The sequence below is a fragment of the Peromyscus maniculatus genome, chromosome 2, assembly GCF_049852395.1.
Source record: "Peromyscus maniculatus bairdii isolate BWxNUB_F1_BW_parent chromosome 2, HU_Pman_BW_mat_3.1, whole genome shotgun sequence".
Lineage (NCBI taxonomy): Eukaryota > Metazoa > Chordata > Mammalia > Rodentia > Cricetidae > Peromyscus > Peromyscus maniculatus.
This window is the reverse complement of record NC_134853.1, coordinates 151,196,040-151,220,476: the sequence shown is the minus strand read 5'-3', so window position 1 is coordinate 151,220,476 and position 24,437 is coordinate 151,196,040. Positions and strand designations below refer to the sequence as shown.

At 49.7% G+C, this 24,437-nt stretch overlaps 1 protein-coding gene and 1 pseudogene across 1 annotated transcript; one reads left to right on the top strand and one right to left on the bottom strand.

The window, feature by feature from the left end:
• Positions 1-1,783: 1,783 nt before the first annotated feature.
• Smpdl3b (sphingomyelin phosphodiesterase acid like 3B) lies at positions 1,784-24,208 on the top strand. Its single transcript, XM_006975602.4, has 8 exons — positions 1,784-1,982; positions 12,072-12,285; positions 13,052-13,149; positions 16,953-17,096; positions 17,963-18,135; positions 19,778-19,958; positions 20,040-20,173; positions 23,587-24,208. The coding sequence occupies exons 1-8, from the start codon at positions 1,922-1,924 to the stop codon at positions 23,950-23,952; spliced, it is 1,371 nt and encodes a 456-aa protein (XP_006975664.2). The 5' UTR covers positions 1,784-1,921; the 3' UTR covers positions 23,953-24,208.
• On the bottom strand, positions 22,513-22,605 carry LOC121827694 (U6 spliceosomal RNA; annotated as a pseudogene).
• Positions 24,209-24,437: the final 229 nt, after the last annotated feature.

Below are 24,437 nucleotides of genomic sequence, written 5' to 3'. Positions count from 1 at the left end.
GACAGGGTTTCTCTTCGTAGCCCTGGCTGTCCTGGAACTTCCACTATAGACCATGCTGGCCCGAACTCACAGAGGTCCACCTGCCTCTGCATCCCAAGCGCTTGGATCAAAGGCATGTGCCAGCACCGTCCAGCAGAACTCATTCTTATGATAAAAGTCTCAGGTACTTTGCTATAACAGATGTTTTCTAAGGGAATTTTGATGTAGCCATTCCTGAAGCTTTGTTATGAGAATTGTCACGTGGACACGGTCGCCCCGGAGTCTTACTCCATTTAAATGTGTAAGAAAATTAAACCACAGGATCGGACTCTAGAAGTTTGGATCCAGTCCGACTGACCAAGTCTGCTGTACCAAGTTTTCATTCTTACCTCTTCAAAGTTTGTTTCCTTGAAGGCAGGGATGCCTGCAGGGACTCCAGAACATGGGACCAGCTCCAGTTTGGCCTCTGCCTCTCTTCCTGGCTCCCCAAAGCTCTCAGCTCAAACATCTGAGCACAGCCTGGCCCTGCCGGCTTTCCCAGCCTCAGGCCCTGTCTGTCTGTTGTACCGGACTCATCGGGGCTCCCTTGCCATCCATATTCCCTTCTCCAATGCTGCTCCTTCTGCCTCACTAAACCCCCCCCATCCCTGATAGACCTGTTTTCTCCTTTGTTCATTGAGTTCAAGGTGCCTCAGTGTGGAGGTGTGGCTGGGAGGCCATGGGGCTTGAGTTTGTCTTGCTTGAGTGAAGATCTGGGTTTCATCCTGGTGTAAACCATAACAGGAACAAAACAAAAAGACTGATAAGTAAACCACAGAAAGACAAAACCCAAACCATCCCTAATAACAAGAAAAAAAAATTAAAACAAAAACCCAAAGAGGGTTAAGCCGATGCATCTCCTCCCAGAAACCTCCTGTCATCTTCCCCAGACTGAGTCACATCCTTCTTCAGGCCTCTCAGGTCACCTAACTTAGGTGTCCCCGCCCTTGGTCTCCTAAGGGGAGACACTATTTCCTATTGCCCAATTTCTGGTAGTTCCCAGTTCCTGGTATGATCAGTGAAGAACTCTAAGTGTTGTTGGTTTGTAATAAAGTCAGACTGTCCTCAGAGTCATCAGGTAGCCAAAGATGGCCTGGAGCTGCTAATCCTCCTGCCTCCACATCAAGAATGCTGGGATCATAGGTGAACGCTACCACATCTGGTTTAATTTTAGGGTCTTTTTTGTTTGTTTGTCTTGTTTTTCGAGACAAGACTTTTCTGTGTAACAGTCCTGGTCGTCCTGGAACTCAACTTTGTAGACCAGGCAGGCCTCGAACTCACAGAGATCCACCTGCCTCTGCCTCTGGAGTGCTGGGATTAAAGGCATACACCACCACTGCCCGGCTTAAGTTTAGATTCTTGTATTCACATATCTCCAACTATCATTTAAAGTCCTTTGGTGGCCAAAGTCAGTCAATGAATTCATTCATTCATGTTGCTGTTCTGCAAGGAGAAGATAATGAGTCAGAGATTGGATGGTGCTTGCCATATGCTTTCTGGCGATTAAGGCGGCTGGCTGAACTGAAATGCCTTCAATTCTACGAGATAATTTTAGAGCAAACTGCAAATATCGCATCATTTTGCTCCCAGTACTTCTGTATTTCTCTTGAAAAGTCAGGGACTCTAAGGCAGCCAGCATCTTGCAACATAGATGTGGTTTCCACAGAGACGCGCAAGCCCTCCCTCCAGTGCTGACAGGTACATCTCTCCTCCAATCAAACTCACGCCCTGCTGGACAAAAAAGGAAAAGCAAGAGCATCCGGCCGCCAGGGATAAGTTGGAACTCAGGTAACAACAGCCAGACGGGAAGTTCTGCTCAGACACGTGGCTGGCCACAGGCTGGAGGGAGCCTGCGAACACTCCTGGAGGGGCTGCGGCCGCAGTCGAGTGATCGATCTTGAGGATGGCGCTGCTGCGGTGGCTGCTGCTCCTGGCCCCCTGGGGAGTGGCAGGGGCTGAACTAGGTAGGGCAGCGGGGAAAACCTGCTCGGTCTTTGTTTCCTTCTGGCAACTGGGGGTGGGGTCTGGGCTGCTGGGAATGGCTCCTAGAACAAGGGCCGAAAATGGTGAAGGAGCTGAGAGGTTCAAGTGGAGAGACTTATAGACAGCCAATCAAGGCTATTGTGTGGTGTAGCTCAGTTGGCAGATAGAGGTCAAGGGCGACTTAGGATACATGAAACACTGTTTCAAAACGAGAAAGAAAGTAAATAAATAAAAAGCCTCCTTGAGTCAGAGGACTTTAAATGGGAGCCGCAGCCTGTCAGGGGCAGGACACCGACTTTGCCAGGGGAGCGCGCTGATTTGGCTTAGGGTCTAGTTACATGAGCCAGCTACTGAGAGGAAGCAGGTGGCTGGAGAGATTTGTGAACTCAATCCGGACACTTCTGGTTGAAGGTCAGGTGTAATTCTATGGCACAGTGATTGTCTGAATGCATAAGGCAGTGTATTCCATCCCTGAGACTCAAACAAGAAACAAAATATTGGCTAAGGGCTGGCAAGATGGTTCAGCGGGCAAAGGTGTTTGCCACCAAAACTGACAAACGGAGTTCAGTTCCCCAAACCCACATGGCCGGAGAAGAGAACCTATACCCAAAAGTTGTCTTCTGACCTCCACACGTCCACACGAGCGTAGTGGTGTATGCCCGCCCAATAGATAAACGTAAATAAAAATAGAACATAAAAACATTAGTGGAAAGCCAGTCTCTGAACCCTGGGTGGATGTAGGAACCAGGAAGAAGGCAGGAAAAAAAATTCAGGTCTTCCAGGAATAAACATCCCCTTAGCTGGGAAGAAACAACAGCCAAGGAGAAAACCCAGCATGAGCAAGAAAAATGCATATGCATAGTATTCCAGGGTGACCTTGAAGGTGGCTTATTTATTTATTTACACTCATGATATTCATTAATTACACTCATGATATTAATTACATTTGTGATATTCATTGATTACATTCGCAATAGTCATTCAATAACTATATTTATGATATTCATTAATTACATTAATTATATTGATTTATTACATTCATGATATTATGTCCTGATACTATTGTCCATTTGTGGGGCTTTTCCATCACACAAAACAGAGATTCTGTACTTAGGAAATCACTGTTCTATATTCCTTTCTTCTCCATCTTGAGATAACATCTAATCTTTCTGTCTCTATGAATTTGTATATTCTATATATTTCATGTAATACAATTCTATAGTATTTGTCCCTTTTTTTTTTTTTTAAGATTTATTTATTATGTATACAGTGCAGAACACCAGAAGAGGGCACCAGATCTCATTACAAATGGTTGTGAGCCACCATGTGGTTGCTGGGAATTGAACTCAGGACCTCGGGTAGAGCAGCCAATGCTCTTAACCTCTGAGCCATTTTGCCAGTCCCTGTCCTTTTTTTTTTTTTTTTTTTTGGGATGTAAAAACATTTTATGTACAACTGCAGGAGAAATAATACACAGATAGCTTGAACATAAAAACAGGCTATAATTCAAAAGTCCAGGGTTATTTGAAACTGGAAAATATTTTCTCTGTAGAAAATAGTAAAAATGATAACATTTCCCAGTAAGCTCTTTTAAGCCAAATAATAGCTGAATTATACATATAAATATTGATTAGATTCTGGGATATAGAAGAAGCCTGTTTATCTGTTCAGAGAGCTATGTTTTACTGAAGTTGTGTAAGTGAGATTCCTATGTATCTTCCCCTTCACTGTTTGATTTACGGCAGACATTTTCCTATAGGCTAATCCATAATCTACAAAGATTTTAGTCTCCCCTCCTGAAAGTATGGCCAGCATTTTCTTTCATCAGCTTGATACAGTACAAATTCTTATCCTAATAGTGAAATGTTTCACTAAAGTTTGCCCAGTGATTGGGCAAAACCAAAACTTATTCTAAGCCACTGTCATCCTAGGGTCCCCCCTGCTATGTAGCCTCCCTGGATCTGTGGGTTGCAGTCTGATTGTCCTTTGCTTTATATCTAGTATCCACTTATGAGTGAGTACATACCATGTTTGTCCTTCTGAGTCTGAGTTACCTGGCTCAGGATGATATTTTCTAATTCCATCCATTTGCCTGCAAATTTCATGATTCATTGTTTTTCTCTGCGGAGTAGTACTCCATTGTGTACATGGTCTCACTGTGTATCCCTGGCTGGCCTGGAACTTGCCAGGTAGAAGAGCCTGGCTTTGTACTCACAGAGATCCACCTGCCTCTGTCTCTTAGGTGTTGGGATTAAAGCATGCGCCACCACACCAGCTAAAAGTTACACTTTGGAGTTACAACTCAGAAAAGGCTTTGTAGGGAGGTCTGCAAGCACTGCTGAAGGAATATTGTTTTACGAGCATGGCTGTTTGGCTTGCATGCATGCCTATGTACAACATGTGTGCCAGAAGAGGGCATCAGATGACCTGATACTGGAGTTAAAGACAGTTGTGAGCTACCTTGTCAGTGCTGGGAATTGAACCAGGGTCCTCTGTGAGAGCAGCCAGTGCTCTTAACCACTGAGCTACCTCTCCAGCCCCTGAACACATGATGTGTATGTGTGTGTGTGTGTGTGTGTGTGTGTGTGTGTGTGTGTGTGTAATACCTTAGCTTGTGAAGTGTTTTCATTCCTATTTTACACAGAAAAACGACTTCAGAGAAGCAACTAGCCCAAGATTACGCAGCTGGTGAGTCTGGACATGGACCCAAGGCTGTCCAGCTGTGTTCTGTTTATAATGTGAAGTGCTGCAGAAATAGCCCACTAAAGGGAAAGAGCAGGGAGACTTAACGGCTGTTGAGCGTTTTCAGTGGTATTAGGTTCTTGGAAAACTGGCCCTTTAAGACTTAGTTGAAAATAAAAAGTCAAAGTCTTGGCTGGGCAGTGGTGGTACAAGCCTTTAATCCCAACACTTCCCAGCACTCGGGAGGCAGAGCCAGGCAGATTTCTGTGAGTTCGAGGCCAGCCTGGTCTACAGAGTAAGAGCCAGGACAGGCACCAAAACTACACAGAGAAACCCTGTCTTGAAAAACCAAGAAAAAAAATGAATTAAAAAAGAATTTAGGAGCTGGAGAGATGGCTCAGTAGTTAAGAGTATGGACTGCTCTTGCAGAGGATCTGTTCCCAACACCCATGTGGGAGGCTCACAACTGCCTGTAACTCCAGCTCCAGGGGATCCCACACCTCTGGGCTCCACAGACACCTGTAGTTTCTCTGGTCCTGCAGCCCCATGGTGGGGACAAATCTCTCCCACCCATGTCCTGCAGCCGCTTGGTCCCAAGTAAACACACAGAGGCTTATATTAATTACAAATGGTATGGCCAACGGCTTAAGTTTCTTGCTAGCTAGCGCTATCATCTTAAATTAACCCATTTCTATCCATCTATGTTTTACCACATGACTGTGGTGTTACCAGTCTGCTGGCCTGTTGCTCCTTGGGCTCTGGGCTGGCATCTCCTCTACCTCTGCCTTTCTTCTTCCTGTCTCTCTCTTGGATTTCCTGCCTGGCTATAACCTGACTTGCCATAGGCCATAGCAGCTTCTTTATTAACCAATCATAGCAACACATATTCACAGCATACAGAAAGACATCCCATAGCAGGCACCTGAAGTCACAAGTGTACACACACACTCTCACATACACAGAATTAAAAATAACAAAAAGAAAAAAAAGAAAGAGCCAGACAGTGGTGGTGCATGTCTTTAATCCCAGCACTCGGGAGGCAGAGGCAGGCAGAACTCTCTGAGTTCGAGGCCAGCTTGGTCTACAGAGGGAGTTCCAGGATAGCCAGGGCTACATAGAAAAACCCTGTCTTGGGGGGAAAAAAGAATCCCGTGGCATCTGCGAGTGTTTTCAGGGCCTTCCTGATGTGCAGAGTGACAAGTCACCTATCAGACAGCAGCCTGTCTCCACTTTGCATGGAGCTGTGGGTTTTACAATTCTTAGCCAAGAGCTGGGGTGCTATCTGTCAAGATACCAGTATGCAGATCCTTTTCCTCCCATGAAGCTGTGCAATACTCCACTCATTCCCCTGCATCAGATGGCACAGAGAAGGGCAAGTCTCCCCAGTGTGAGTCAGCAAGTCAGGGGGACGTCCCTGAACGCTGCATCAAGGCTGAGGGAGAAGGACTGGTTAGGACTGGCCAGGGAGCATGGTAGCTTTCTCACCTGTGAGACAGGATGGGTACGCCTAACTGGGGAGCTGTTTGGAGGGGTGGTTGTGGAGTTAGAACAAGAACAGGAAATGTTAGTTTTAGCAGAAGACCCTTAGGTCTTAGTTTATAGAGAAGGAATTACAATTGGAGTACTTAAGCATGCCTTTAATCGCAGGTCTCCAGAGGCAGGGGCAGGTGGATATCTTGTAAGTTCCAGGCCAGCCTGGTCTACAAAACGAGTTCCAGGACAAGCAAGAGCTACATAGTAAGAACCTGTCTCTGAAAAAAAAAAAAAAGATTTATTTTGTGTGTGTGCACGCGCACGTGCATGCACAGTTGAGCTTATGTAAGGGTGCACGTGTGGAGGTCAGAGGACAACTTGAAAAAGTCAGTTCTCAACCGGGTGGTGGTGGTGGTGGCGGCGGCGGCGGCGGCGGCGGCGGCGGCGGCGGCAGCGGCGGCGGCGCTCACGCCTTTAATCCCAGCGCTCGGGAGGCAGAGGCAGGCGGATCTTTGTGAGTTCGAGGCCAGCCTGGGCTACCAAGCGAGTTCCAGGAAAGGCGCAAAGCTATACATAGAAACCCTGTCTCGAAAAACCAAAAAAAGAAAAAAAAAAGAAAGAAAGAAAGAAAAAAGAAAAAAGAAACAGTCAGTTCTCTCCCTCTGCCATGTGCGGTCCCCAGGACTGAACTCAGGTTTTCAGGGTTGGCAGCAAGTGTCTACCTGCTGGGCCATCTTGTCAACCCGTGAAGCACTTTAGATTATTGTTGATTGTCAGCAGTAAAGGACTGACGTGGGGCACTTTGTGGTGTGGGTTCCACGTGATGACAGACGACAGCTCTTGGAACCGGAGGAGCTGGGGTTGCAGAGGGCTCTCCGAGAACTGGTCAGCGCTATCATCCTCCACTGCAGGAAGCAGGCCTGAGAAGAGGGAGCAGGAGCGGGAGGGGAGGAGCAGGAGCGGGAGGGGAGGGGCGGGAGGCGAGGGGAAGGGCCACCTCAGGAGGCGGTGTGGCTCTGGGAACGGGTCCTAAGGCTGGCGTCTTACCCCCCACTCCCCCCCCACACTCCTGGCGGGCTTCACAGGACAGAACTTTCGTCTGCACCCCTTTTCTCTGGGCACTTTCGTTCTTGCTTTTCCAGTGAGGAAACTGAGGCTCAGCTGGGCAAGTTCCCGGTCCGAGTCACCATTGCCTGTGTGGGGAAGCCTGGCTTCATAAATGAGGTTTTCCCTGACTCCACAGGGCATCCATCCCTTTTCAAAATCAACCCTCCGCTTCAAGCCGGAAAACCTGGGTCCTGAGTCACTGGTCTTGCCTTTGAAAACCTGTGTGACCACAAACCTCTTTCGTGACCTAAAAGTGGGGTGATGGTAGAGGGGAGGTTAAATGTGACAGTTACGGGAGGCCATGCTTGTTCGTGGTAAAGTGCTAGAAAAGCTTAGGGGGAGTCAGCAAGATGGCTCAGAGCGTAAATGCGCTTAGTGTCAAGCCTGATGACCTGAGGTGAGTCTGGGCCTCACACGGTAAAGAGGAGATCTGACTTCTGCAGCTCGTCTGTGGCCTCTCCATACTCTGTCATGTATGTATACACATACACTCAAGTAAATAAGTGCAGATGACTCACCGGGTCAAAAGGCACTTGCCTCTGAACCTAAGGACCAGAGTTCAATCCCTGGGACCCACATGGTAGAGAGAGGAGGCTCTTGAAAGTTGTCTTTGACCTCCACCCATACACTGTGGCATGTGCACACAGGTATGCATGCACGTGCACACACACACACACACACACACACACACACACACAGCTCATATACAAAATAAATACATAATGCAATTAAAATAATTTTATAAAAGAATTAAGAGATTAAGCTGGGCTTGTTATTGCACCTTGTGTAATACCAATACGTGGGTGCCCGGGTAGGGGGATCGAGATGGTGGTGATAGCTGGGTGTGGTGGTGCACACTTTTAGTCCCAGCACGGGGGAGGCAGAGGCAGGCAGATCTCTGTGGGTTCAAAGTCAGCCTGGTCTACAGAGTGAGTTCCAGCAGTCAGGGCTACATAGTGAGACCCTGTCTACAAACAAACAAACATATTTCACATTGTTTATGGCTTCGATGAATTTATAAAATTTTAATTTTGATGCAATAGTTTCTTCTTTTTTTTTAGATCATAGATATTTCACTAGGCCCTAGGCTCTGGGTCTGTGATTGGCAATGAGCAATAATGACTCACAAAGAGTAGCCAAGCTTGGGTTACCTTTTTTTTTTTTTTTTTTTTCCTAGACAGGGTTTCTCTGTGTAGTTTTGGTGCCTGTCCTGGCTCTTACTCTGTAGACTAGACTGGCCTTGAACTCACAGAGATCCGCCTGTCTCTGCCTCCCGAGTGCTGGGAAGTGCTGGGATTAAAGGCAGGTGCCACCACCACCCGGCCTTGGTTTACTTTTTGTTGGCTTGTTTGAGACAATAGCCCTGGCTAGCCTGGAACCCAGGATGTAGATTAGGCTGACCTCAAAGTTGTGTGTGATCTCCCTTAGTCCCTGAGTGCTAGGATTACAGATATTTGCCTCTGGTTCACATACTGGCTTACCTTCGCCTCCTCCTCCTCCTCCTCCTCCTCCTCCTCCTCCTCCTCCTCCTCCTCCTCCTTCTTCTTCTTCTTTTGTTTGTTTTTTGGTTTTTTGGTTTTTGAGACAAGGTTTCTCTGTGTAGCTTTATGCCTTTCCTGGAACTCACTTGGTAGCCCAGGCTGGCCTTGAACTCAAAGGAGTTGAGGCTCTGCCTCCCAAGTGCTGGGATTAAAGGTGTGCGCCACCACTGCCCAGCCTGGCTTACCTTCTTAACAGCTCAAGTGAATAGCTCCTTACTGTCTTACAGTATGTGTCTGTATAAAGCATCTGAATTCTATCAAGATCCTTGGATTGAAGCCAACTACTCTTTTGTTTTTAAGATTTATTTACTATTATGTATTCAGTGTTCTGCCTGCACACTAGAAGAGGGCACCAGATATCATTACAGATGGTTGTGAGCCACCACGTGGATGCTGAGAATTGAACTCAGGTCCTCTGGAGGAGCAGCCAGTGCTCTTAACCTCTGAGCCATCTCTCCAGTCCAAGCCTTTGCTCTTATTTTTTAAGATTTAACTAATTAGTATGTGCGTGCCTGTGTGAGTGTACGTGAGAGTGCGTGGAGACCCAAAGAAAGCGTTAGGTGTCTTCCTCTAGCTATTCCTTTGAGGCAGGGTCTCTCCCTGAAGCTGGAGCTTGTGTTTTCTCAGCTGAGCTGGAAGCCAGCCAGCTCCAGCCATCCTCCTGTCTCTACCCTTGCCAGAGCTGGGGTTACAGTAGTGGGATGTCCAGCTTGTTATGTAGGCACTAGGATCCAAACTCAGGACCTCATACAAAGCAAGTGCTCTTAACCATTGAGTTATCTCTTTAGCCCCAGGCTGGCTTTGAACTCCTGCTCTTCCTGTCTTCCCCTCCCAGATTCTGGGATTAGAGATAGGCATGACTATACTTGCTCCCCTCTCCCATTTTTTTTATGGCTGACATAACAGCTAACTTCCTGGGACTAAGGTTAACTGCTACAAGAACACTATATCCCAGCTTCCGAGTCAGGTTGACTTTGAACTTGTGTTTCTTCATCTATCAAGTAAACATAAGAATCCTTACTTCATCTGGGAGGGCGGTGGTGGTGCACGCCATTAATCCTAGTGCTTGGGAAGCAGAGGCAGGCAGAGTGAGTTCGAGGCCAGCCTGGTCTACAGAGTGAGTTCTGGAACAGCCAGGGCTCCACCAAGAGACCCTGTCTAGATACCCCTCCCCCTGAAAAAAGAATCCTTACTTGAACCACTTTGGGGTGATACATACCTGTTGTATCAGCTGCTTGGAATGCTGAATGGGAGGCTCACCTGAACTCAAAGAGTTTGAGGCCATTTTGAGAACCATAATAGAGCCTTCTCAAAACAAGGAGAAGGCTAGGGTATGGCTCAGCAGTAGAGCATTTACCTAGCATGCAGAAGGCCCCGTGATTCAGAGCAACACACACACACCACATCCTACTCCGAAATGCTAGGGAGGCAGTTGGGCTCAGTTTCAGTTTTACTACAAACTGATAACTGGCCTAGCCTTCCACACCAGCCAGAACCTTCTGGAGTGAAGAAATACCCACTGTGGCTGACATCAGAGAAACCAAGTGGCTGGTGCTTGTGGTTAACTGAGAAAGCTCCTCCTTGAGGCAGAACATTAGCCTCTGCCGGGGTCTCCCAAGGACACCAGACGGAAGTTCATCTTGCTGCATTAGGCTGGGGGGCTTTGCCTAAAACGTGACCACATGCAGGAGCCAGCAGATGCAGGGTGCTTGGAAAGCCCACTGCTTGGAAAGCTCGTCCACCATTGGTTAGAGTGGGGCGTTTAATTCCTTTATTCTGGCTTTGAGTTTGGTTTCTGTAGGAATAATTTCAAATATATTAGGGGTTGAAATCTGTGTGGAAAGGTTAAATCCCCTCTCCCATGATAAACAAAGACTTCATATGATAAAACAACCAAAATGCAGGCACATACTGTCAATCAAGACGCCCATCTAAAACAGGTACTGGGTTCACCAGACAGCAATCACATCTCCCTCGAGAGTCTGAGCCACGGGACCCCTGCCATTGTCCACATAGTCTCAGGCCTGTTGACCTCTGGACCTTTGCCTTCTTATCAGAAAAGCAGAGAGAGTAGTCCAAACTTTCCAGGGCTGTGGGCAGGGCAGCTGTAAAGTACCAGGGAGGAGGCAATGATTTGCTTAACCAGTCATTTATATCTTAGTGTAAGCAAGTTTCGGGTCCCTTCCCCAAATCAGGCATAGGTCAAGAGAGGTGGGCAAGATCTCAAGGGCGCCTGGGAGGAAACGTTTAGGAATGAGAGTCAGGGCCTGTTTTGGTGCCACCCCAGGCACAGCGTCCGTCCGGTGGGGAAGGATGCGGACAGTTGCTCTGAGTTAGAGGAAGTGGAAGGAAGAAGTGACGGCAGGTGGGGGGTGAGGTAATCCTGGGCTTCTCTTTTATCTCTGCGGGGAAACAGGATTGAGGGCAGAGGCCGGATGGACTTTCAGGACACTGTCATTGAGAGCTGGGTGTGGCAGTGCACACCTGTCGCCTTCGCACTTGGGATGCTGACACAGGAGGATCTTGGTGTTCAAAGCCAGTCCTGTCTTCAAAAACGAGAAGCTGATCACAGCAGCTCCATGCTCCACCTCACCTGCTTCTGCTATTTTCTTTCTCTGTCTTACACCAGCTTCCCGTGGTTTGGAGGAAAATCCAGGCAACCACTTCAACAAACACACTACCCCATAGCATGTACTGATGCCCCAAATCCACACTGGTGAGCATGCCCATGTGCGGAGCTCCGTCCGGCCTGACACTGACCCGTTCCTCCTCTGCTCTGATCCTCTCTCATTTCCACACTTACTCCCTAGGGTTTGCATGCTCTCCCAACTCATTTGTGTGTAAGCCTTGTCCCCCAGAGCAGATTTTTTTCTGCTCATCTCTCGGGGTACGCCAGGGTCTGGATCTAGTGATAGGCTCGCAGAGTGACTCAGCTTGCCCAAGGCCACACAGCTCCTAGGTGGATCCAGAGCCTGAGTATTTAACGTGTTCACTCTTCTCCCTTTGCTTGCAAACCAGCACCCGCTCAGCACCGTGAGGGTCATATGGCCCCATCCCCGATGCGGCTGCTGTGGGTACTGGGATAGGCAATGGTAAGAACCTCACCGAAATATCACAGGCTGGGCAGAGTGGGGCTCTGGAACTCTTTCTTGAAACCTGATGTCCACCCACCTGCAGGGGCGTGGGAACTGCATTTTCCTCGGGGCTTCTTCCTCATCCAGTCTGAGGGAAGAGACCAGCATTGATGGAGGTTCTCTTTTTCCACAGGGAGGTTCTGGCATATCTCTGACTTGCATCTGGACCCCAACTACACCGTATCCAAAGACCCCCTCCAGGTGTGCCCATCAGCCGGCTCCCAGCCTGTGCTAAATGCCGGCCCCTGGGGTGACTACCTCTGTGATTCTCCTTGGGTCCTTGTCAACTCTTCCATCTACGCCATGAAGGAGATTGAGCCAAAGCCAGACTTCATTCTCTGGACAGGGTAAGGGTAGTCAAATGTCACATGTGAGCCGGGCCCTTTACCTCCTCTGTCCCTGTTAATCCTCATCTCAGCTGAACATCCAGGATTTAGAGAACTTGGTAAATCAGCCTGTCACGTGTTCAGTCCTGGGGTAGGCCCTGGGGATCTGAGATGGCAGAGCCAGGGACTGGCCTTCAAAGGGTTTTCAGGCTCGCAGAGGATACAGCCAGGAGAGAGGGCCACCTGCCGGGGTGTGGGAACTGCACCAGGCACCTGATCTACATGACGGAAAAGGACTTCCTACAGGAAGTGGTGACCCGGGAGGCTGCTGAGCATGGCTCCGGGTGCTCCTGCCAGTTTCAGTGGACACTTCTCCAAGTGGAATGAAATCCATAATGTTCTTGACTGTCCCTCACTATGATGTGGGGTGACCACCCGATGGACCCTGTGCCGGGGGAGAGGAAAGGCTACACCCTTAAGGAATGTGGCAGTGTCTCAGGAGGGCTTGGACAGTCGTCTGTTTCTTGGGCCCAGGAATTAATAGATTCCTTCTGGGAGTCTTGCTTCAGGGGAAGGTTTCTGATACCTCTGAGGAGTGTTCCTTAAAAACTGTAACACGGTTACAGTAAGGGGGGCTAATCCCGGCACTCTGGAGGCAGAGGCAGGTGGATCGCTGTGAGTTCAAGGCCAGCCTGGTCTACAGAGCAAGATCCAGGACAGCCAAGGCTACACAGAGAAACCCTGTCTGTCTCAAGCCTGTCCCAACTGTCCCTCTGGTGTTTTACAGGGATGACACACCGCACGTCCCCAACGAGAGGCTAGGGGAGGCAGCTGTGTTGGCCATTGTGAAACGTCTGACCAGCCTCATCAGGGAGGTCTTCCCAGGTAGGACTCACTGTCCAATCCTCAGTGTTCTCTCATCCCCCAGCGGGTCAGGCACGGGGCACAGCAGCAGGAGGAGAGCTGGAGTTCAGACCTTCATTGACCACAGCGGCTGCTCTCCGGGTTTCGGGTGCTTGACGGCAACCATCTCCCACCTTCACACAATCTTCTCGGTTCACTGGCCTGTGGAAACACAGGTGGCCACTAAAATAATGGCCGGTCATTCCTCTGTCTAACCTCTTCACTGTCTAATGCCAGACTCACACCTGCCAGGCTCTATAGTTCCACACAGGCATCCCTGGGCAAGCTCACTCAGGCTCACTCAGGCTCACTCAGGCCTTTGTATCCTGACGCTGGCGTTGGCATCTGCTGTCTGCAGACCGTCTGGCTGCCAGGCCTCGGGGGATGCTGCTTGTAAGCCAAAGTGCTGCTGCTCAGAGCTTCCGAAGCCTTTGGAACAGGCAGAACGGGTAGGGAGTGGAAGTGAGTGAGCCACCTGGAGGACATTGGAGGAAAAGAGGGGCTGTGTGTTCCACCTATTGGCCCTTGAGGATGATCTTAAATGGGCTGTGCAAAACAGGTTCTGGGTGCTGAATCAGGTCCACAGGCTGCCAGCTGGGGACCTGAGGAAGCTGCCTGCCAGTGTCTACCCCATCTCCTTCTAAAAGTCATATTCATGGGCCCCCGAATCCACATACGGAATCATGATAAAATAAACAACAGTTGTGTGTGTATATATATATACATATACACACACAAGTGCTAAGTACCAAGAACTGCTCTGAGAATTTGGCAGGCTTTAGTGCATTCGCTGTCATGACAACCACAGATAGGAGCTGGTACCAGCTTAGTTTTCCTAATGAGGAATGTGAGTCTTGGCGTCAAGTCAACTGGTCAAGGTCATGTGGCAAGTGTGGGGCTCTGCTCCCATCTGAGAGCCCTGATCTTGTTCCCATGGTCTCCTCCCTTGATATAAACCAACGTTTGCAGAGACACCGGGATCTGCCCTGCTTATCTGACTCAGCCCTGTGTGTTCCACGGAGATAGACTTGTTCATCTTTCAGCAGAGGTTGCTACTTAGGGTCCAAATGGGCTGTGTGCCCCACCCCCAGCTCTATTATTATTACCCCCATGCAGTTAGGGACTGATACCTCGGAAGTCACTTTCTAGTGAGGGATTCGGACTCATATCCAATCCTGAGCCTCTTTCCTCTGGTCCACACAGGACTTCTCAAATAAAAATGAAATAATGAGTAAGGAAGCCTTTCATTGGGGCTGGGTGGATGGCTAGGTGGTAAAACACTGGTCACCAGACAGGAAGACCCAAGTCTGGTCAGATCCCTGCAGCACACATCTGTAAACCCAGCACTGGGGGCACAGATACAGACAGATCTTGCGGGGTGCTGGCTGGCCACTCTAGCCAAGATGACAGTGAGAAAGTTCAAAACTAAGGCAGAGGAGTGACTGGGAAGACATCCCACTGTCAACCTCAGGCCTCCATCTACACCTACAGAGGTGAGGGCACCCCCACACACATGTACACACAAACACCACACACACACAACAACAAAACAAAACCAGGAAACACTTCATTGACCACGATTTAACACGTGCAAAAATGACAGATTCTGTAGTCTGTGTCACGTTTATTAAAACTGCTAATGTTGAAGGTGCCACTGGCTGTAAGGGGACTCATTTTACATATGGCCATGTGAAAAAGAAAAAGTGCTGCCTGATAAAGAATGACCCGGTGCGTTCTCAGAGCCATGGTAGGAAGACACGCCTCGTTTTGAGAGAGGCGAAAATGAGACCAGGCTGGATGAAGTGAGAGAAAATTGAAACTCGGACCAAGCAGAGCAGGCCTCATTCTGGAGATGTGAGCTGCATCACAGGGAGTTCAGAGTTCTTTCAAAAAGAGCAAGGGGCCAGGAATGTGGCTCAGTGGCAGAGAGCCTGCCCGCCATGCAAGGGCCTTGGGTTGGACCCTCAGCTTGCAAAAGGAAACAGAAGGGGTGGAGAGAACCAAGGCCTGACCTGGGGAGTTCTGCTTCTGTAGTCTTATCCCATTTGTTTCCTATCTCCACTTGGCGCACTGGGCTTGCCTCTGCGTAGTCGAGAGGCTGGGAACTTAGGTGTACAAGGCGAGACCAGGAGAACGGCAATAAGGCAGGTCCCCAGCTTTACTCTCCCATAAGCTGGGTCATCTCATCCAGCATCTGTTTTCTTCCTGTGAAAAGGGGGGAATTTTGATGCCTGTCCCGAGGGTTTGTCTGCGGGTGACATAAGATAGTCTAGTCATCCATACAGTCAATGAACAGACATTTATGGAGCAAAGTGGGAACACTCGATCATAAAACAGTAGGCGCTTTTTCTTCAGCACTTGGGATGCCGGGGATTCATATTTTCTCTCAGATGGATCCACCTCCTTCTTCTGAGGTACTGGGACTGAAGCCCCAGCCTCTCGCTTGCTAGTCCAGATAGGTGTTCTCCCGGGGACTATAGCCCTAGCCCATTTAGAGACCGGGTCTCACTAAGTTCAACAGGTCGGCCTTGAACTCCTCTGGGGCCCAGCAGGACTTGAATTTGCAGTCCTCTCACTTTGGCCTCCTGAGTAGCTGGAATTATAAGTTTCTGCCACCGGCTCAGTTTAAATGGGACCTTTTTGAGACAGGGTCTCACTATGTAACTCTGACTGTCCTGGAACATCATTGTCTGGAACTCACTTACCTAGACCAGGCTGGCCTCGAACTCAGAGATCTGCCTGCTTCTGCCTCCCGAGTACTAGGATTAAAGGTGTATGTCACCATGCCTGGCTTTTCCAAGAAATTTTTTTTGTTGTTGTTCATTGTTAAATATTTATTAAACACCTACTACATGCCAGACACAGAGACTAACAGAAAGCAGGAATGAGCTTGAGGTACTGGAGCACTGAGGTGGAGGCAGGAGGATCCAGAGTTCAAAGTTAGCCTGGGTATCACAGTGAGACCGTGTCTTAGGGAAAAACAAAACAAGCAAAACCTACCATTACTACTATAACTAACAACATAACAAAGCGCACATGAGGCTGTCTATGAGGAGGCAGCCTGCTGGGCTCCCCTGACCGTCTTAGCCTCATTCACAGCCCACCTGGAGAGATCTCCCCGCCCACTCCTAGCCTTTGTCACCCCTCCCAGAGTAGGCAGCCCCCAGGGCTCTGATTATTCGCTCTTTACTACACTGCGATGCTTCTGGTCTGAGAGCCTGGTGCCAGCTCCGTGCTGGCATATGGTGGTGTGCAGTAGAATATTTGTTGACTTACGTGAATGAGGGAAAATTCTAAGATCTCTCAAGGTGAGCCAGACCTCCTTCCAGAAGCAAGATGATCCGTAATTGACAGGGACACAAGTGGCTGGTCCTCATAAGGAATTGCTTCTCTCTGTTACCCACTGAGGGGCGTCCTTTCTGGTTGGGGTATTCCCTGCTAGGATAGAGTTAGGAAATGGGTCTGGTCAGGGTATTCCCTGCTAGGATAGAGTTAGGAAATGGGTCTGGTCAGGGTATTCCCTGCTAGGTGGAGTTAGGAAATGGGTCTGGTCAGGGTATTCCCTGCTAGGGTAGAGTTAGGAAATGGGACCGGGCAGCTCACACTCTTCCCTCCCGGCCCTCAGTGGAGCTCAGCCAGATGCTATCTCATGCGGTTTTCTGCCTATCTTTGGATGCGGCTCATCTCTGTTATCTCTCGTCCCCTTTGGCTTGGAGGGCCAGTGGCTGCTGAGGAGGGCTGGCTGCCCTTGCATATTTTCTTAATATTTCTTCTTTTTCTCTCAGATACTAAAGTCTATGCTGCTCTAGGAAATCATGACTTTCACCCTAAAAACCAGTTCCCAGCCGAGAGCAACAGCATCTACAATCGGGTGGCGGAACTGTGGAGACCCTGGCTTAGCAACGAGTCCTTCGCTCTCTTCAAAGAAGGTATTAATGGCGCTTGTTACCGTATGGACACAAACTGCGTGTCAGACAGGGTCTGATCTGATTTCGTATTCTCAACAAGCCCTGAAATAAGTACAGATTTTATCCCCGTTTTACAGAGGAGACTGACAGGTCACACAGCTTGGCAAGGGAGCTGGGACCAGGATCCAAAGCCCAAAGCTAATAATCAGAGCAGCAAGGATGATCATAAACCAGTAAGTGCCAGGCACTATCCTCAGCACCCTGCTGGAGTCTCCTAGCAACTACAGGCCTTGTGGGCGGCCTGGTTCCTTCTCTGGCAGGACTATTCTGTCCCTACAATAGTAGGGTGTTTAGAAGTGTCTCTGGTCACTGTCTACTAGATGCCATCTCCAGTGTGACCACCAAATGTGTCTCCGAGCATCTTGACAGATGTTCCCTTGGAGGCCACATCACTCAATTGAGAATGTCTGGTGTAGACACACAGCCAGCTCAAATGTCCCTGACCCTGCTTCCTTCTCTTACCTGGGTCTCCGTTTGCTGGGACCCCTCCTTGGTCAAACCATAGCCCAGTGGGCACAGAAGCCCACTGATTTAGTCTAAATAGGTCAGCTCCTGGGGCAGACAGCTGAGTGGAAGATGGTCAGCAGTGCGTGTGGATAGAGACTAAGCATCATTGTTAGCCCATTATCCAGATGAGGAACACTGAGAGCAGAGAGAGATGAAGGAACTGACTTGCCCAAGTGGCACAGCTCAGCTCCAGAACCTGTGCTCTTGCCCCTAAATGCCTCTCCTATGGGAAGAGAGGGCTCAAGGGAAAGATGTCAGGAAGTGAGGTGCGGGGTGGTGGAGGTCCCCACCTCAGGCTACCCCTGGCTGTGACATCCTAGGTGCCTTCTATTCTGAGAAGTTGCCGGGTCCCAGCAGGGCAGGGCGAGTTGTGGTCCTCAACACCAATCTGTACTACAGCAGCAACGAGCAAACAGCCAGCATGGCCGACCCCGGCCAGCAATTCCAGTGGCTGGGAGAGGTGCTGAGCAATGCATCCCGGGACGGGGAGATGGTAAGCGCTCCTGCTTCTTCCTGTGCCCCTGGGCTACTTCCTGAAATTAGCCTCCCACTAGGCATCCTAGAAGGTCCTGTGTCAGCCTATCCCAGAGGAGGCTTCCGCCAACCACAGCAGCCCTGTGAGTTGAGGACCGGAAACCCACTGCATGTGAAGACATTTGGGGCCCCAAGGAGCTGTGACGGGCTCATCACACAATAAGCAATGGAGCCAAGCCTAGAACCTCAGTCTCCTCGCTCCAAGTTCAGACATCTTTCCATTGCTGCCGCACCCACAGCAGTAGGGCGTGCACACCGTATACCCAAGGAGGTGCCCGGATGTTAGGTGTGTCCACCTCGTCCGCTGAGCCAGTAGCTACTCAGGACTGGCACAGTGGCTCATGTCTGGGTCACTGCGTCACCCAGCACATCCCAGGAGGATTTCAGGGCTGCCGCCGATGAGAGCTCTTCATGTCATGCCAGCAGCAGGCACACGGCTCTGCATTCTAGATGGACCCCTCATTTCATTTCACAGCAACTCCGTGTCTTAGGGTTTCTGTTGCTGCAACGGAACACCATGATGAAAAAGCGGGTTGGGGAGGAAAGGGTTTATGTGGCTCACGCTTCCACGCTGTAGTCCATCACTGAAGGAAATCGGGACAGGAACTCACACAGGACAGGATCCTGGAGGCAGGAGCTGGTGCAGAGGCCGTGGAGGGGAGCTGCTTACTGGCTTGCTTCTCCTGGCTTACTCACCCTGCTTCCTTTTTTCTTTCTTTCTTTTTTTTCCTGTTTGTTTTGTTTTCGAGACAGGGTTTCTCGGTGTAGCTTTGCGCCTGTCCTGGATCTCATTCTGTAGCCCAGGCTGGCCTCGAACTCACAGACGTCTGCCTGGCTCTGCCTCCCGAGTGCTGGGATTAAAGATGTGTGTACCACCACGCCGCCTGGCTCACCCTGCTTTCTTATAGAACCCAGGACCATCAGCCCAGGGATGGAACCACCCACCATGGGCTGGGCCCTCCCCCATTGATCACTAAATGAGAAAATGCCTTACAGATCTCATGGAGGCATTTCCTCAGCTGAGGCTCTTTCCTCTCTGATGACTATATCTTGTGTCAAGTTGACACACACAATCAGCCAGTCCACTCCCCCAGGTGAATACTCTTCCAAATGAGAAACTTGAAGCTCAGAGAGATGATATTCCACTGGTGGCCAGCTGCAGTTTGACCCCAAGGCTCAGTCTCACTCCATCTTTATCAAGGCTGACCTTGAACTCCTAGAGATACTCCTGCCTCTGCCTCCCAAGTACTGGGATTAAAGGTGTGCACCACCATCCCTGGCTAAGCACATGCTCCTAATTCTGCCTTCATTCTACATTTTTGTGACGGTGACCAAGTGCCTGGGTGACCCGAGGAACATAAAACACAAATGCACATGACGGTGTAGTGTCCTCACACAGCCATGGAGGATCAGTCCTAGCGCTGAGAAGAGAAGAGCACCCTTGAAGGGTCAGGAAGGGTTTGTGGAAGAGGTGCTTTGGGGTTACGTTCAGAGGAGATGCACTTGCCCGTCTGCCTGCCCTTGAGGACTTGGGCAGGTTTGGGAAGGTGGAAGTGGGGCCTGGAGAGAGCGTCTCTGACCCCAGTACCTCTTTCTCGCAGGTGTACATTATTGGCCACGTGCCCCCAGGGTTCTTTGAGAAGACACAGGACAAGGCCTGGTTCCGAGAGAGCTTCAACGAGGAGTACCTGAAGGTGGTCCAGACACACCATCGTGTCATAGCGGGGCAGTTCTTTGGACACCACCATACCGACAGCTTCCGGATGTTCTATAACAGTGCAGGTACCCCATCCGAGGGAGCTGGCCACCTGCCGGTCTCCTCTTCCCATACTCCCTTTCAGCCTGCTGTCTTTTCCCCTAAAGGTGCCCCCATAAGCGTCATGTTCCTCACACCTGGGGTCACCCCATGGAAGACCACATTACCTGGAGTGGTCAATGGAGCCAACAACCCAGGCATCCGTGTTTTTGAGTACGATCGAGTCACACTGAACCTGCAGGTTAGGAGTGTGGGTCTGCTGCGGCCGGGGGTGGGGATCTAAATGTATCACTACCTTTCCTAATCTGCTTGCTACTTACTCTCCACTGAGTCTTGGAAGGGAATGTTGGTTCGAACCTTGGAGCCACCTGCCACCTCATCAGGTCAGTTCTTCCCCCAAGTCTTTCTTTGTCCCGGATCACTGTCACTGCCCACTACCTGCTGCCACACCCAGGAGGAATTAATCTTCCTAAAATACTGACTTCATATTGCCTCTCCGCAGCTTACGAACCATAAGATAAAACTGCCTCTTCTGCCGGGCGGTGGTGGCACACGCCTTTAATCCCAGCACTCGGGAGGCAGAGCCAGGTGGATCATTGTGAGTTTGAGGCCAGCCTGGACTACAGAGTGAGTTCCAGGAGAGGCACAAAGCTACACAGAGAAAACCTGTCTCGAAAAAAACCAAGAACCAAAAAAAAAAAAAAAAAAACTGCCTCTTCTTAGGCTGGGATGGAAGACTCCCCACAGTCTGAGTTCAAGTCCATTGCCCCTTTCCATACATCAACTAGGACCCTGCCCCTAACACCCTGAGGACATCTTCACCTCCTAAGATGTTCTGGGGTTGTTGAAACGACAAAGAAACGCTACTTCCTTCATTCAGCAGAATGTACTACTCACCTGCCACATGCCAGGCCCTGTTCAACACAAAGAGCGGATAACTGCTCTCCTTCACCAGAATCCCTACAGGAGGATGACAGGAAACAAATCCATACAATTAAACACGGGAGGCAGGAAAGGCAGGGTGGTGGCTGCGGCTGCCGGCACAGGACTGTAATCCCAGGCACTTGGGAGGCTGAGGCCCAGGACTGAAATGTAAAGCCAGCCTGAATGAACTACACAGTGCGTTCAAGGTCAGACAATAACATAGCGAGAAGACCCTGCCTCCAGGTGGGGGTGAGGTAGGGGGCCTGTGACTGCAGCTGCAGCTCAGCGGCCAGGCGCTGGCTTAACCTGAAGAGACACTAGGTTTGACTTTCCAACACTGAGGAAAGAAAGAGGGAGCGTGGGAGGGAGAGAACGATGGTGGGGGATGGGAGGGAAGGTAAAGGGGCTGACGAGTTGGAGTGTGTGGGCTGTGTTACGTGGATGGGACAAGGGAAGTGGCATAAATAAGGTGGCATCTGCGTTCTGTGTAAACTGAGTGAGCCAGCTGGGTTTGTAGAAAAGGTGAGGGGACAGCAAGACAGATGCCCTGGGGTGAGAAGGGGCTTGGTGTTTTAGGGGAAGGACCCAGAGAGTGGGTGACCCCAGAGAGCACAGGGCCAGACCAAGGTCAGGGGAAGAACTCTGGATCTAGAGTGCGAGGGACAGAAGTGTGAACTGTTCTGACCATGTCTGCTGTGACCAGGGCACAGGCAGCGCTGCCAGCGGGTGGTGCCTCGGAGTGCGGCAAGTATCTGATCCTACAGGCATTTCAGAGGCTGCGGAGCCGGGATTTGTCGCCATATACTTGATGCGACCTTTCTTTCCTCGTCATCTTCTTTTTATAATGATCATTTATTTTATGTGCATTGGTGTTTCCTGTGCGTGTATGTCTGTGTGAGGGTGTCAGGTCCCCTGGAGCTGGAGTCACAGTTGTGAGCTGCCATGTGGGTGCTGGGAATTGAACCTGGGTCCTCTGGAAGAGCAAACAATGCATTTAACTGTTGAGCCATCTCTCTAGCCCTGATACAATCTTTCTGCCTCAGGCTCCTGAGTGCTGGGATTTCAGCTGTGAGCCTCCATACCCTGTTCGGTCTGAGTGTGCGCGTGCGCGGGAGTGCGCACTAGGATACATCCCTTTCCTCATAGTTGTGCAGAAAGTGGCCTTGGGAGTGAGGGATGGCTCAGTGGTTAACAGCATGTGCTGCTCTCTCTGGCACGGCACTCCTTTGGTTCCCAGTACCCATATCAGGCAGCTCACAACAGCCTGTAGCCCCCTTTCCAGAGAATCTGATGCCTTCCCCTGGCCTCTGTGGGTACCTGCATGTGTGTTGCGTATACTCTACCACACAAAATTAAAACTAAAACTACTCTTAAACACTAACCCATCTCCCCTGCTCAGGTCTAAGGACTGAAAAAAAAATATTGCAAAAAAATTATATGTGTGTGTATGACTTGCCAAAGTTAGTTCTTGCTTTTCTCCATGTGGATTCTGGGGATACATTTTGCTAGCCCCAGGCCTGAGGACTTTTTTTTTTTTTTTTGATAAATCACACACACACACACATATACATATATATAAATCATATATATATAAATCATATATATATAAAATCCCATTTACAAATATATAAAATAATCAAAGCCTATAAACCACACAAAAATATGGAACGCTTCACGAATTTGCGTGTCATCGTGCTAATCTTCTCTGTATCGTTCCAATTTTAGTATATGTGCTGCCAAAGCAAGCACCCTGAGGACTTTTAAGAGTATATCCTGTTGTGTGCATGGCCACTCCATTGCTTCCTCTGTTCAGTGGCAGTCACAGTTCAGAGAGGACTTAGCAATAATGCCCTGTGCCCAGCACACTCAGTTCCCACCCGTTCACCGAAGCTCCTCTTATCTGTCTGTAATAACCAGATGTTTCACGGGAAAGCGTTTCCTGTTCTGAAGGCACCAGAGTCCTAGAGAGTCCTATTTGAATGTGAACCCCAACATCCACAGTTCTATAACCTCTGCCAGCCAGCCACATTACCACCCCCCACCCCCCAACCCCCCAACCCCCACCCCTGCTGCCAATGATTACTCCCTGTCATTCTGTAAAGATTTACTGAGCATCAGAGCTTCTGTGGGGAACCTGTCCTGCCAGTTTGGCAGGACAGGAAACCGACATAGTGAGTTAAGCCATGTGGGTTCTAATCCCACCCCTGCCACTGAATACTTACACACGCTGAGAAGGTAAAGTTCCTTTTGCAGTACTGTGACCACAATACCAACATCACGGTTTCAGAGTGTTTTACTCCATCCTGGTGGGAAAGGCTTGTGGCTTGTGTCAGGGACGCCTCATTGCCATTGAGCAGGAAGCAGAGATGGATCCAGCACCAGCTTCAAAGGTCTTCTTCTGCCAGCTAGAATCCACTTCCTAAAAATTCTACAGCCACCCAAAATAGTGCTACCAGTTGGGGAACAACATTTGAAACGAGCTTGTGGGGTATGCTTCTGATTCAAACTGCAACAACCTCTTTAGGCCGCCGTGTGCTCATCAGGAGAATGAGGGTATAGGTACCTCGTCAGAACCCAGTACAGGGTGTCTGCCCCTAGGCATACCTGGCTTGAATGCTCAGTTACAGACAGCAGCTGTTATATTTGCTCTAGAGAGCCTGGGGTCAGGCTGGGTTGTGGGTAGAACTAAACAACTATTCATTACTGGCATACCCCGTGTCTCTAATCCAGGACATGGTGACCTACTTCTTGAACCTGAGTCAGGCGAATGCACAAGAGACCCCACACTGGGAGCTGGAATACCGCCTGACAGACGCCTACCAGGTGCAGGATGCAGGCATCAGCTCCATGGATATGGCCCTGACCCGCATCGCCAGTGACGAGCACATGCTGCAACGTTATTACATCTATAACTCAGTCAGCTATGACTATTCGACCTGCGGGGACATCTGCCGCACTGAGCATGTGTGTGCTATGCGACAGGTGGCCTTCAACGCCTACGCTACCTGCTTGCATGGCCTTGGCTCTCAGCTGGTGCCTGGTCTCCTGCTCATGCTGACTCTGCTGCCAAGCCTGCATGGATTGGTGGTGCTATGACTGTAGGCAATGCCAACCTACCCTCCGACTGGGTTACCTTTCTCCCGGTAAAATTGGGCAGTGTCACCCCATGGAGAGATGACCGTCGCCATCAGTCTCCCGTGTCTGCGGAGAATAAACTAGGATGGGACATTTGGATTCACCAGAGAGGTCCCTAAGAAGCATATTTCTTCCAAGTTTCACGTTTTATCCACAAAACATGCTCGTGGTACATGTCTTTGTGCATTATTCCCTTTAATACATATGTTTCAAACTACTATGCACTTGATTACCATAGTCAAATGAGCCACCAGGAAGATGGGCCCCCGGACTGCAAAACCCCTAGGTACTTTTTAAAAAGTCTTCTTGTTTTGGTTTTGCAACCGTGCAGGGATCACAGCTGTGGCCCGGACTCTAGGCTCTTGCCTTGCGGCCATTCCTGCCTGCTTGAGCCTTAAACGCAAACTCTAAACCTGCAGTAGCAGCCGCTCTGGGCAGGGTGGGCT